Raw genomic sequence first — 14,482 nt, 5'->3', positions numbered from 1 at the left:
AAACCTGGTGACTGACTACATTGTACTACTGTGATTGCCAACAAGGGTTTTTCCACCAAGACCTAAGCCATGGGGATCAAATATTTTTGTCACTAAATTGATGCAAATCAATTTATGACTTTCAAGTAATGTGTTTTCTGGATTGTAAGTTTGCTCACTTCTTTGGAAGAGAGCAAACTTACAAATTCAGTAGTGATTCAAATAAGTATTTCCCCCAAGTATATAAACTCTGTAGTGTATCCTGAGTCTTCCCTGGGGCTTCTTTCTGAACATGCCTTTAACACCTCACCAAGGAGGCAGCCTATTCAAATTCCTAAACCAGTCAAACTGGCTCATTTCGATGTGGGTGAGAAGCAGCTCTAGGGTGAGTCCCTCTTGAATAGTGATGTGTAACGAAACGGCTCTTAGAGCCGGATCTTTGAAGTGAATGACACGAGCCGTGGGTTTTTTTTTCTTTCTCTCACCCTCTCTCTCTCTCGCACTTTTTTTCCGCTTCACTCCGCACGCGAGCCTTGTGCTTTCCGCTGGGAAGAGGAGGGAGGGGCGGTAGTTACACTCGCAGTAGCAGAGGAACAGAGCAGGAGGGAAAGAGAGAGAAAGAGAGCCAGGGACAACAACGTCACATTAGAAAGGTATAGTAATCATCCACAACTATTTTCAGTTGCGGATGATAAAGGATTCAGAAAGTTTATTCAAGCAGGCCCATATGACAGAGAATGTGCATCTTCTTTTTGTTTTCATATTTTTTTTAAATTTATATTTAATTGTGTTGTGGTTTGCAGTGTTTTGTGTTGTTTCACTTTAAATTTGTTTAAAAGGAAAAAGCTGAAAATTTAAATAGTTAAAAGTTGAAATGTGAATAGTTGGTTTTTGTATTATATGATTTATTTATTACATTTTATGTGGAGGGAATAAATAAAAGTATATTTACGGTGGCCCCTAGAGACAAAACACGTACAAACTCCAAAACACGTACGAACTCCAAAACACGTACAAACTCTGAAGCATGTACAAACCCCGAAGCACGTACAAACTCCAAAACACGTAAGAACTCCAAAACATGTAAAAACTCCAAAACACGTAAAAACTCCATAGCACGTATAAACTCCGAAGAACGTACAAACCCCAAAGCACGTGCAAACTCCAAAACACGTAAATACTCCAAAACACATAAAAACTCAGATGCACGTACAAACTCCGAAGCACGTACAAACTCCAAAACACGTACAAAAGACAACAAAAGTGCTCCAGAATGTTAGGTGCAGTGTTGAGCTTTTGTTACCTAGTGGCTACACAAGCCAGGAAGTACCAACGACTGGATTTGGTGTGTGGTAGCCCATATAGAAAAGATATATATATACATCTTATAAAGTTTGTATCTGTCTTGTGTGAAACTTTCATGAAAAGCATACAAGAGTGAAAACAGATATAAGATCCCTTGAAAAATTATATAGATTAAACTTGTATGTTTTGGATACTTAATAAAACAATATATGAAAGTAATGAGAAAGTGGCCACTTTCATGAGTAAATCATATAAGCTTTATATGATTCACCATATGAAGTAGGCCACATCTTATGCAAGTCTTAAATAAGTTTTTACTATTTCTTTTCCATATGGGAGTAACAGGTAAATGAACATTTATTTTTAAAATTATTTGAATATATATGAGTGCTTGTGTATAAATACACAAACAATACACATATGCTTTCAATTGTGTAATTTAAGTGATCTAGGTAACTCTGTTTTGGAAGTTCAGTTAACGCTAGAAATGTGTTTCAGAGTTTGTACATGCTTTGGAGTTTGTACGTGCTTTTTGGAGTTTGTACGTGCTTTGTCTCTAGGGGCCACCTCATATATTTTTTTTTTTGACACTGTAATTTTTATTGATAGTTTTGTCACAGTTTAAACACAGACATGTATTAAATTACAGGAGAAATAACCATACAAGCACACAGTCAAAACAAACAGAACTAAAGCGAACAAAAGGTGTGGGTGCCAATTCTAATCAACTGCCATATGCATACCTGCCTTTACTCCGCAGCATACATACTCCAGCTTATATACATACTTTTATACATGCATGCATCAATGGATATACAAAGGTATAGACCTTAAATGTTTTGTTCGTTCATTAATTTTCCTTGGTGCCATATAATGTCCACTTCTCCCACTTAGCAACAAAAATATCTTCCTTTAATCTGAGAATGTAAGTCATTTTTTCCATTGCATAGATTTCTCCAACAACATTTAACCAGTCTTTTGAAGAAGGTGGATCCAGTTTGTACCAGTTTCTTGTTATAGCTTTCTTTGCAGCTATCAATAGGATTTTTGTCAAATACAAGTCGTCGTACATAACATACTCCCTAATATTCCCAAGATATACAGTTTTAAAATTGTGTGGTAATTGATAGCCCAAGATATTGCCTATTACAAGAGTCACGTTCTTCCAAAAATTATGCAGTTTCAGACATTCCCAAAACACGTGCATATGATGTGCTTCCATGTTACCACATCTTCTCCAGCATGGCAAACTGTCTTGAGTCTGCTTACTTATGAGTTTTGGTGTAATAAAGAATCGAGTAAGATGTTTCCATCCAAATTCTCTCCAGCATCTTGAGTTAGTCGTTGTGTTCTGGGTTTCACACATATCTAACCATTCCTCAGTTGAGATATCAGTTTTTATGTCCTGCTCCCATTTCTTTTTTATGTATTCAGTTGATGTTGCCGTGTTCTCCCTTAGGTTTTTATATAGTACAGAAATTTCCTTGAATTGGAGGCCCCTGTATGATTTAATTATGCAATCCAGCATGCCATAAGACGTACGCGAACTTCGTACTTCCTTTGAAAAGTAATCTCTGAGTTGCAGGTACTGGTAAAAATCGGTTTTCTCTAGACTATACCGATCTTTTAAATCTTGGAAACTCATCAAATGGCCATCTTTCATTATTGTACAAATCGCTGTTATTCCTTTTTGTTCCCACTTCCTGAATCCTGAGTCGTGAGCACTTGGTAAAACACCAACAACATAGGCAGCCCAGTTTAACATCTTAACCTCCCTTTCCAACTTACTTTGTTTAACTAGGCCAAACCATATCTCTAGAGTGTGGGATGTTATAGGATCAAGGAAATGCTGTAAAGTTTTCTTAAGTTGCTCATTTCCAAGAAATGTCTGGACTGGGACATCCTGTACTTTTATTTCAATATCTTTCCATTTAGCATTAAAGTTCTGATCACACCACTTTATTGCTGGTCTGGTTTGGGCCGCTTGGTAATAATCTTTTAGATTAGGGAGTCCCACACCACCTTGCTTCCTAGATAGTTGTAATGTTGTGTATTTTATTCTAGGCCTTTTACCATTCCATACAAATCTAGAGATGAGCCTATCCCAGTCCTTGAATTTTTCCACTGGGATCTTAACTGGCAGAGATTGAAAAAGGTACAATAGCCGTGGGAGGATACTCATTTTTATTGTTGTGATTCTTGCACTAAAGTCTAGCGTAAGAGTTGACCATCGGTTTAGATCGTGTTTAATTTGAGCAGTCAATCTATCATAATTTGTTTTAAAAAGGTCACTCAATTGTTTAGTCACAGTTACACCCAAGTATTTTATTTGTTTTGCAGTCCAGTTCAGTTTAAACTTGTTTTTAACCTCTTCGGATGGCAAATAGTTGAAAGCCAGTATCTGAGTTTTGGTCACATTAATTTTGTACCCCGAATGTTCAGCAAAGATATTAATTACATTAAACATCGGAATTAAAGTTTGGTTTGGATTTTCTAGGTAGAGTATGATATCATCTGCAAATAAGCTGATGATGTGGTCTTCCCCTTTAATATTTATTCCTCTCACTTCCTCACTTTGTCGGATGGCCTGTGCCAGGGGTTCAATATATAGAGCGAAGAGAAGAGGTGAGAGGCAACAACCCTGGCGGGTACCCCTCTCGAGAGAGATTTGCTCCGTTAGGCTGCCATTGATTCTAATTCGAGCCGTAGGAGATTGGTAAATAGATTTGATGCACATCACAGCACCGTCATTAAAACCAAACCTTTCAAGCACGGCATATAGGAAGTTCCAATCTACACTGTCGAAAGCCTTCTCTGCATCCAGGCTTATTAGGGCCGCACTGCCCTTTTTTGTTTGTATCGAATTAACTATCTGGAGGGTCCTTCTTATACTATCTTGAGTTCTGCGTCCTGAGATAAAGCCAGTTTGGTCTTCATTGATTAAATCTGTCATAATTGCTCCATATCGCTTAGCAATTATAGATGTGTATATTTTGTAGTCCACATTAAGTACCGATATGGGTCTGTAATTGTTACAATATTCGGTGTCTTTTCCCTCTTTAGGGATTACTGAGATAATCGCCTCTCTCCATGAGGGAGGGGTTACACCCTCCGCAAGAGTATGATTGAATGATGATTGAAGCATTGGTATCAACTCCTCCTTAAAGTTCTTGTACCACTCTGAGGGAAACCCATCGGCCCCTGGTGATTTATTAGCTTTAAGTCTTGAAATTGCTCTAGATATTTCTTCATGACTGATGGGGACAGTTAGTTTGCTGTTTTGCTGCGTACCAATACGTGGTAAGTCTAGGGAGTTAAGAAAAGCAATTTTTTCGTCTTTATTTGAGGAGCATGGTTGTTTATACAAGTTTTCGTAATATTTCCTAAATGTTTCTTCTATTGCTTCCTGGCTATACTGCAAGCTATTTGTAGGTGGGTCCCTAATCTTGTGAATTGTATTAGCAGCTTGCTGCTGTCTAAGACGCCGTGATAACAGTCTAGCTGCCTTTGGGCCGTTCTCATAATAATCCTGTTTCAAAAATCTAAGTTTTTTTTCCACTTCTTCAGTCAATATATTGTCAATTTCCTTTTTTAATGTTTTGATTCTGTCTTGGAGCTGAACATTCCGAGTTGTTCGGTATAATATTTCTGTGTTTTTCAATTCCTCCACCTGGCTTAGGTACAGGGCCTTCCTCATTTGGTGTTGTTTTGAAGTTATGGCAATAAGCTTCCCTCTGAGTACAGCTTTGAATGCATCCCAAAACACAGTTGGGCTAATTTCTTCTGTGGAATTTTCCTCTATGTATTGCTTTATATCTTTCTTGATTTGGTCTTTCGTTTCTTTTTTATTCAGACAGCTCAGATTTAACCTCCAACAGGTGTTTCTACGCCTACTATTTAGATTTAGCTTTAAATGAATGGCACAATGATCAGAAATATCTGCCACTCCAATTGTGCATTCAGTTACTCTGTGTAGATCCCATCTGTTCATTAAGACATAGTCAATTCTTGAGTAAGTGTTGTGAGTCTTTGAGTAGTGTGTATACTCCTTGTCCAGTGGGTGATGTTCCCTCCATACATCTACCATTCCCTGCTCTTTCATAAAGGTATTAACCATTCTCGCCAGGCTGTTTTTGCTTCTATTTGTACTTGTTGTATCAATTCTATGATCGAATACCACATTAAAGTCTCCTGCACACAGCACTGTCCCTTCAGATTCTGACATGACTGTAGTAAGTAGAGTCTTCACATTTTGTTGGTTGCTCTCAGGGGGAATATAGAGATTGATTAGTGTCACTGCCTCCCCTTCTAGTTTACCTCTTACAATAATGTATCTCCCCTCACTGTCCCGAATTTCTTTAGAACATTCAAAATTAACTGAATTTTTAATAAGTATTGCTACCCCCCTTTTACGACTTTTCTTGCAAGTACTATAGTAAGAATTTCTGTACCCAAATTTCTTTAATTTATCATGCTCTTCCTGTGACAGATGTGTTTCCTGTAGATATATTACATTGGCATTAAGCTTTTTCATTTTAAGTATCACTTTACTTCTTTTAATTGGGTTATTCATCCCATTGACATTCATTGACACCAGCGTTATATTCCTCATCTTTTCACTGTTGAGTTTTGTTTTATTTTTGGCATACCACTATCATAGCATCCCACACTAACTCTAAGAACTTGGAACAAGATAACAAGAAACTTAAGAGAAACTGAAAATAGGTATTTCTTACCCACAGCGTCCCTGTGGTTCGGGGGGTATATCCCTTTCAGATTAGGGGCCCCTATGAGATCCAACCTAGGTTCCTAAAAAAAAAGGAAAAAAAAAAAGAAAAAAGAAAACCTACCACTTTCCGGTCTACCTTGCCTTAAAAAGCAACAAAGTAATGAACCTTTAGTTTCTGAATTCTACTGTTCAATCATTTCCACCGGATTCAAATGTTTGTATCCTCACTTATAAGTTCTCGGTGTTAGATCGCTGCCATCCTAATGCGTTTTGCAGTCGCTCCTCCAGCATCGCGCTTTCCCCGCTCCGCTGCGGCACCTCCACCTGTATTCCTCTCCTCCTTAGCTCCTCCGCCGCCGCCCGGCCGCTATCGTATGTCCTGACGCCGCTCTCCCAGTGGATCCTGATTCTGGTCAGAGGCGTCTGGAAGCGAATTCCTCTCTCTTTTAAGGCTTTCTTAATTCCAGCGTATTCCTTCCTCTTTTGAATCACGTCGGTAGCGTAGTCATGATCAAAGAAAAGCTGTTTATCCTGATGTATAACTTTTTTCTTCCACGCTGCCTTCAGCACCATCTCCTTGGTTGAGAACTGAAGAAAATTAACCACCACCGATCGCGGAGGTTTTTCTGGTCCGGGTTTTGGCACCAGAGCTCTGTGCGCCCGCTGAATATTTAGAGCAGAATCCGGCGGGAGCGAAAGCTCAGCTCTCAACAAGTCTTCCACAAACTGCAGCACAGAGTTTCCTTCAGAGCCCTCTTTTAGGCCAAAAATGCGAATGTTGTTCCGTCGGCTACGGCCTTCCAAGTCAGCCAGTTTCATCTGAATATTCCGTTGTTGCTGGAGCGACTGGATTAGAGCGTCTTTTGCGGCCAAATTCCACCTTTCCATCTCTTCCAGTCTTTTCTCAGCTTCTTCGAGTCTGGTCTCATGGCTAGCTAGCTCATTCGCCGTTTCTGCCAGTTTTATATTAATGTCTTTCTTGAAGCTGTCGAATTCGTCCTTCATTTCTTGTTTGATGTCTTTCTTAAACGTGGCAAACTCAGTTTTAAACTCGGCTTTAAGTGAGTGAATTTCCTTAATAATGTCCTGAAAGCCTGCGTGAGGGTGGCTAGCTACATCTCCTTCCATCTGCTCGCCTTGCACGCTGTTCTCAGACATGTCTGCGTTGCCTCCTCTTGCCAGCTCCACTTGTTTCACAAAATCCTTAATGTTTCCTTGTCTTTTTGACCTTCTTCCACCTTTCATGGCATTTATTATTATTATTTAGCGGTGGAAATATTCGAATTCTGGTTTTCTTTCGAGTTTTGACCGGGAGCTGCAAGCTTATGCTGCCATCTTCCTTATGTCCCCCTAGTGGTCTCCGCCACCTCATATATTTATATATAAACATATATAAATAAAACCACTATTTTTTTTTACATTAGTAATTCCTTTTGTGCATAATTTTATATTGTTGTTAATAATAAATTAATTAAAGCAACAAAACAACCTGAAGAGCCGGTTGGGAGCCGAAAGAGCCGGCTCTTTTTAGTGAGCCGAGCCGAAAGAGCCGGTTCTCTAAAAAGAGCCGGAAGTCCCATCACTACTCTTGAACGACTAGAATCCTCATCCAGTCTCTAATGGACAGCACAGCCCCCCTTTGGAGGAGACTTATTTTCACCATTTGTATCTGCAGTCTCATTCTTTTGGTCAATACCCAGATCTTCATGAACATAGGGTAAGGGTCACAGCATAGATTGACTTGCAAAATCAACAGGTTTGCCGTCTTTCTCCACTCTCTTCATCACCAATGGAGTGGCACAATAGCTGCAGACATGACCCCAATCTGTCTATCACTAGTGATAGACAGGGTGAGTCCACACCCTTGAACAAGACCCCAAGATATTAAACTCCTCCACTTTTGGCAGCAACTCGTCCCTTACTTAGATTGGACACTTCAGGGATTGTCAGCTGAAAACCATTGCCTCTAACTTGGAGGAGTTGATTCTCATTCCTTCCACTTCAAATTTTGCTGCAATGCTGACAACCACCCCAGTATGAGCTGAGACCACAACCTAATGAGGCCAACAGAACCACATCATCTGCAGAAAGTAGAAACAAAAGCCTGAAATGACCAAAGCAAGAACCTTCTTCCACTTGTCCATACAAATCTGTGTCCCTGGCAAAGTCCAAATCCTATTAAGAATGAGTCTGACTTGCTGACAATATCAAACAAGCTCTCAAAGCCCTTCACCTTTGTTGTCCACTCTCCACTATCGATGGATAGTGGACAGGTAGCAACTAACTTGGAGCTAGAGCTTAGTGAAGCAACTTCAACAATGGAGGTATGGAAGATTGTTGATCAAGATCAAGATTGTTGAAATTTTGCTGTAGGGATTAAAGATCTTGTAAAGTGCCATTACTGCCAGATGCTCTTAGCAGACCCTAACTATATGCTTGGGAATCCCAAGCCTGTCCATCACAGAGACAGGCTTGGGACAAAACACAGCGACAAGACTGGACACAGAAGGGAGTTGGAAGTGTACAAACTTGTCTTTTATATGCATGGAGTAGTTTTCTATACGAGATTGCTGCAAAAAGTGCAGCCTTACCTAATGTCCACCCTACTGTTACTCATTTTATATTAAGATTTAAAAATCTAGTTGGTACAGTAAGCCAAAGTATTCAGAATACGTTACTCTCATTGAATAATGTAACAGAATACGTTACAAAATACATTTTGGGGCATGTATTCTGTAATCTGTAGTGGAGTACATTTTAAAGGTAACCTTCCCAACACTGTCTTTGACAAAGGACCCGGCACACACAGCATTACAAGTTAAATGATGCAAATGTTTATTCACAGTTGATTTTTAATTCAATTTTCAATGCAATTCTGTTCAACTCAGTTAAAATCAGTTTTATTTATACAGCGCCAACAGTCAACTCAAGGCACTTTATATTGCAAGGTTGTCATGGTTCTGGGACATTGTAACCCAGCTTTTTGAATTTCTGATGTTTTGTTGTCATTTTGTATTCTGGTTTATTATTTAAGATTCATTTAGTAGTTTATTCTATTTTATTTTCTCGTACATTTAAACTCTCCTTGTGTCTTTATCGTGTGTCCCTCGCTGTGTGTCTGTGTTTCTGTGTCAGTCCTTCTGTCTTGTTTCCCTCTTCTGTTCCCATGTTTCCCTCCCTATGTGTCATGCCATGTTTCCCTTGAGTGTCATGTCTTCTGTGTTGCATCATTGTTGTGTTATGCTTTCATGTGTACTCTCTTGTGTCCCCTTGGCTCCTGTGTCATGCAGTACATGAAGTGATTTATGATTTAAATGATTCAACAAATACTTCTAGATAAATTTGATTGCACATATTTTATTTTAAGCTTCCAGTTCATTTTGTAGTCTACAAAATAATAAAAATGTAATCTGGTATAGTCTCCGTTTTAACGCTAATTATCATCACATTCACACAAGATCATGAGTTTTGGGCCAAATATTCACGCAGATGGGACTCTGTGGGACAACCATTGCTCAGAAATTTAGATGATTGAGCATTGGTTTGATTCATAAGTTGTCACTTGTTTATTAAGTAACTCTTTACCCAGTCCAATGCCACCTCTCTAATCGCATACCTTTCCAGTTTATCAAATAATATCTGGTCAAATGTGTCAACAATTTTCTTCTAGTTAGACTGTGTGCCCAGTCTCTAGCAATTTACATAAAATGCAATTAGGTGAAAAAGATGTCAACTGCATTCAAGCTGGTGAAGGGGAAGAGCCACCTCCTATGTATTTTTAATGGATTAATTCAAATTTCATGAGGATGCAGAAATTGTTTGGATGATGTAATTGAACACTAATCAATGTAGATATATGGGAACAATTTTTTTTTAATTAAATAAACAAAAAAAATCTACAATCTGTCTGTTTAAATTGGGGTTAAATTTCACGAGTAAGCATCAACGAGTAGGTAGGTAATTACATATTAAGAGTAAGATTAGTGTGTACTATAGATGCATCTTAAAAAATAAATGAAAGTAGAATGAATCACAATATTTGTACATTTGCAATCATGTGACACCAGCGCCAAGATTTAAAAGAGATATTAAATTGATTTAAATACACATTTTTTTCTATCTGGAGAAAAACTGGAGAGAGAAATTTTTCTCTTTTCTTTCTTTTGAAATTAGTGAACTGTTTATGACTCAACGCCGCGACCCATAACAGCTTTCTTTGTGTTCATCTCTGGTCTCAACAGGATTATGTAACATTTGGGTCCAAACAGTGTGATCAAAAGTCCAAAACCTGAAGCCAGGATGGCAAATACCTCCACTGCATCTGCAAGTTTTCCTGGTGAGCTGACATAAGCAGGAACAAAGGCCACCCACACAGCACAGAAGATCAGCATGCTGAATGTGATGAGCTTGGCCTCATTAAAACTATCCGGGAGATTCCTCACCAGGAATGCAATTAGAAAACTGAGGAAAGCCAGCATGCCAATATAGCCCAATAACACTGCAAAACCAACAGTTGACCCAACTGCACACTCATACACTATCTTGTCATTGTGGTATTGGGTGTTTTTATGTGGAGTTGGAGAGGAAGTGACAAGCCAGGTAGTGCAGATGGCTGCCTGAATAGATGTCAGAAATACAACTGTTCCTCTCTGCTGCATTGCACCAAACCACTTCAAACTGGCTCCCCCTCCTGGCTTGGAGGCTTTGAACACAGCCAGAACAACCATGGTTTTTACCAGGATGCATGAGACACAAAGCACAAAGCTGATCCCAAATGCTGCATGCCTGAGTTGGCATGTCCACAGCCTGGGTCGTCCGATAAACAGCAATGAACAAAGGAAACATAACTTAAGTGACAACAATAGCTGGAAACTAAGTTCTGAATTGTTGGCACGAACTATAGGTGTTCTGCGATGGCAGATAAAGATCCCCAGAACAACAGCACATATAAGTGTTCCCAGTAAGGAGGTTGCCGTCAAACAAATACCCAAAGGGTCATGATACGAGAGAAACTCTGTCTTCTTAGGAATGCATAGATCACGCTGGGGGTTTGACCAAAAATCCTCTGGACAACTGGTACACTCCAAGGAGTCTGATACAAAAGGGAACATTGGTGAAATGCATATTATTCTTCATAATAATGAAATTAAATATGTCATGCAAAAAGAAAAATACGTACTGCTCTTATTAGTGATTTTTCCTTCAGAACAAGGGATGCAGTCAAAACAGCATTGGGGTTTCCCCTTCTCTCTCACCATGTGGGTACCAGGAGGACAGCTCTCACTACATACTGATCGAGGTGGCTATAGGATGAAATTAAATAGCTTAGCTATTAGTTAATTAGCTTTTACACTGATATTTACTGGACATATGCCAAAAGTTAACTTTTGAAAATCATATCGAACCTTTTTCGATTCAAAGTTCCAGAAGATTCTGTCTTCATCAAGTATGAGTTCTTCACCTTCACCTGACCCCTTAACCTCACCCACACGTTGAACTTTAGTGCTTCCATCAGGGAGCCACAACCAGTTCATCACATCATAAATTGGCTCCACATCACCATTCTCATCAAATGACACTTGATCACCAAATGGAGTGGTGAAGTTCACTCTTTCCAAGTAATAAATAAGCTGTTAAAAAGGAAAGTATAATAAATAAACTACTTTTCACACTGAGGTGAAAACTAACTTAGTATGGCATCCAGTATTAAATAATCAAATAGAATATTACATCACTAGTAATGATTCATCCATACATGCCTCTGATCTAAATATATCAACTGCTAATTTTGTTTTGGGAGTGCGGAAAATCTGTTTAGCTCACTCCAGCTTTTTCATAGTTAATATTATCACATTGTATTTAATCCTACATGTTAAATTCTGTGGTAAATTCTATCCTGAAAGTAATTTTAAAGCAAAGAATTTATAAACAGAGTGTAAAATTATATCACACCTGCCATGGCTCCAGTGACTGCAAAGTGGCACAGCTGTTCCCACTGAAAGGCCCTCTTCCTGGCTTGCACCGCAGCATGTCATCAAGGGAATATGCCAGTGCATAAACAGCTTTGTACACATTATACTCAGGCCGCAGGTTGGAAACGTCCAAGAACTCATTGTCCACATTTTGCAGATTTTCCTGTCCAGTGCATATTGCACCTCCACTTTCCAGCCAGCCTGCTGGAGCTGGTGCAAATCTGCACTGAAATGCAAATTCCCAAAACTGGTTCACCTGAAATATTTTAATATTGTTTTTTACACATCATGAAAATATACGATTCTTCCAACTACCATATTAAAAAGTTAAACTCCCACCATGCTATTTCCATAGCTATTGTTGTGATGTAGATCAGGACGTATTTGTAACAGGAATTCCCTGAGCCCTGGTATTTCTCCTCGACGAATAGCGATGCCCAGTGTACCACGCAGGTATGGCATAAGCTGAGGTGTTTGGAGCACATCAGGTACTGTTGCTGTCCAGCTTTCACTGGCCATCCACTGTAGGCCAGTTAGATTTTGCCTCACTACCTGTGAATTAGATTACACCTAATTGCATACATACACCTACACCATCTGTGAAGTGATATTGTAACTACAACTTCTTTAGTGACATTATCATGCCGCTGAAGTCACTATTCATCTTCAAATAAATTCTGCTTGACTGGTTTTCTGTACTCATTCAAATAGGATGTAATACACGTTTTACACAATATATTTTTGTGATTCAGACCTATGAAACTAGTAATAATTAAAGATTTGTAAAGCCAGACCTCTTCCATAAGATTTATCACGCGACTGTAATGTTCAAAGACAATGACAACTCGAGCTGTAGAGGTTTTCATCACATCAACGATCCTCCTGAGTTCATCTATGTCTTTGTTCCAGGGCAAAACCTCAGTGTATGCCAGGCAAGATTCACCCGAAAGACTCAGCTCAGACTGAAAGGATCTGGCTGCATGAAGTCCATAATCATCATCAGTGACAAGCAGACCTACCCAAGTCCAGCCAAAGTGTTTTAGAATCTGGATCATAGCACGTACCTAAGTGTAAATGCAGAAAGAAGAACAATTTTCCACACGATTATTTTTGCATCAGTTTCCAATGCACACCTCATGGTCACAATTTAGCTTTATTCATACGAAAAAACTGTAACTGAAAAAAAACGTTTTGCGTCATTGTAAGCATATTGTTGCAAAGCAGGTAATTTCTTTAACCAGAATTCATTAGCTTTTCCATTTTAACTTTATTGACAGATTTTCACCTGGAAAGCATCACTTGGGATCGTCCTAAAGAAGGATGGATACTTTTGATGGTCACTCAGGCAGGAACATGTGGCAAAATAACTCACCTGTTAAAAATAGAGACTATATGCAGTGATATCCAACATTTTTTAACTTTGTCATGCATTGTTTTATACAAGTGGCTCTACATTTGCTATTAAATGAAAACAATCAAAGAAAACTGTTACATGGTCAAGCAGAAAACTTACCATAGGTACTCTGTACAAACCTAAGACGTTGGAGATGGCAATTGAAGGTGTAGAAGACTGATCACCCACAATCCCTATGACTGAAGGATTTCCAGAACATGTATCATTTAATATAATTTTCTCTTCTTGACTATTGGCTAATGACAATGCTGCACGGAATCCAATTCCAAGTTCAAGGCAGCTATCATACAGAGTATATCCCAGAGTCACATTTGGTAGCAGGTTTGAGTTTCTGTTGATTTCATCAATAGCAAAGGCCATGGTTTGTGCAAGCTTAAATCCAAGGGCATAAACACTATGACAAGAAAAAGTTAATTATTTAAAAAATACATTTTCATCAAGATAGATATTTATCTAAGATACTTTACATGTGGCAAAATTACTTATTTTTATAGACAAATAAAGAAACTGAATAACAATTAACAGGATATTTTGATGAACAAACATAAATTCATCATTCAAGATACATGCATTCATCCTGAACAATTTTAAACTGAAAAGTACAGTTACCTTAGGCATGAATTAAAAGCTCATATTTCCATTACAATAATTTTCATTTCTTTTTTTTTCTTTTTCTATGCTGTTTTCCTGTCATACTTACCCACTGCAAGTAGGCTGTTGTGGTTGTGAAGTAAAAGACTGAATAGCAAGACTTGAAAAGAAGTGGATTTGAAACAGACCCCCTAGAACCACATCTCCAGTCTTGTACATCCCATTTAGATCAAACTGTCCCTGTAACTGACATGAGAGGGAAAACTGGGAAGAGGATGTGACCGAGGAAAAGTAGGAAGACAGCAAAACAAGCAAGAGCAAATTGGTTCTCAAAGTTGAGCTCATGACAGCTTTCTGAATCACTGATCCCAGTCATTAGGTTTTATTTCTATGTCATTTTCTTTTATTGACATTTTGTGTTGTTTAATCTTGCACACCACCCAAGGAAGAAGGGTGAGTATGGGTGGGGCCTAAAAGACTTGTCATTTGAGA

General features: G+C 38.7%; 1 protein-coding gene across 1 annotated transcript; it reads right to left on the bottom strand.

The window, feature by feature from the left end:
• Window positions 1–10,194: 10,194 nt before the first annotated feature.
• On the bottom strand, window positions 10,195–14,209 carry LOC134641501 (extracellular calcium-sensing receptor-like). Its single transcript, XM_063493952.2, has 9 exons — window positions 14,100–14,209; window positions 13,499–13,793; window positions 13,271–13,357; window positions 12,780–13,049; window positions 12,325–12,537; window positions 11,966–12,241; window positions 11,419–11,643; window positions 11,193–11,316; window positions 10,195–11,105 (listed from the first exon to the last, which is right to left on the bottom strand). Exons 1-9 carry the CDS (start codon window positions 14,207–14,209, stop codon window positions 10,195–10,197), a joined length of 2,511 nt encoding a protein of 836 aa, XP_063350022.1.
• Between the last annotated feature and the right edge of the window lie 273 nt (window positions 14,210–14,482).

The sequence above is a fragment of the Pelmatolapia mariae genome, linkage group LG14, assembly GCF_036321145.2.
Source record: "Pelmatolapia mariae isolate MD_Pm_ZW linkage group LG14, Pm_UMD_F_2, whole genome shotgun sequence".
Taxonomy (NCBI): domain Eukaryota; kingdom Metazoa; phylum Chordata; class Actinopteri; order Cichliformes; family Cichlidae; genus Pelmatolapia; species Pelmatolapia mariae.
This window is presented reverse-complemented; position numbering and strand designations above follow the sequence as displayed.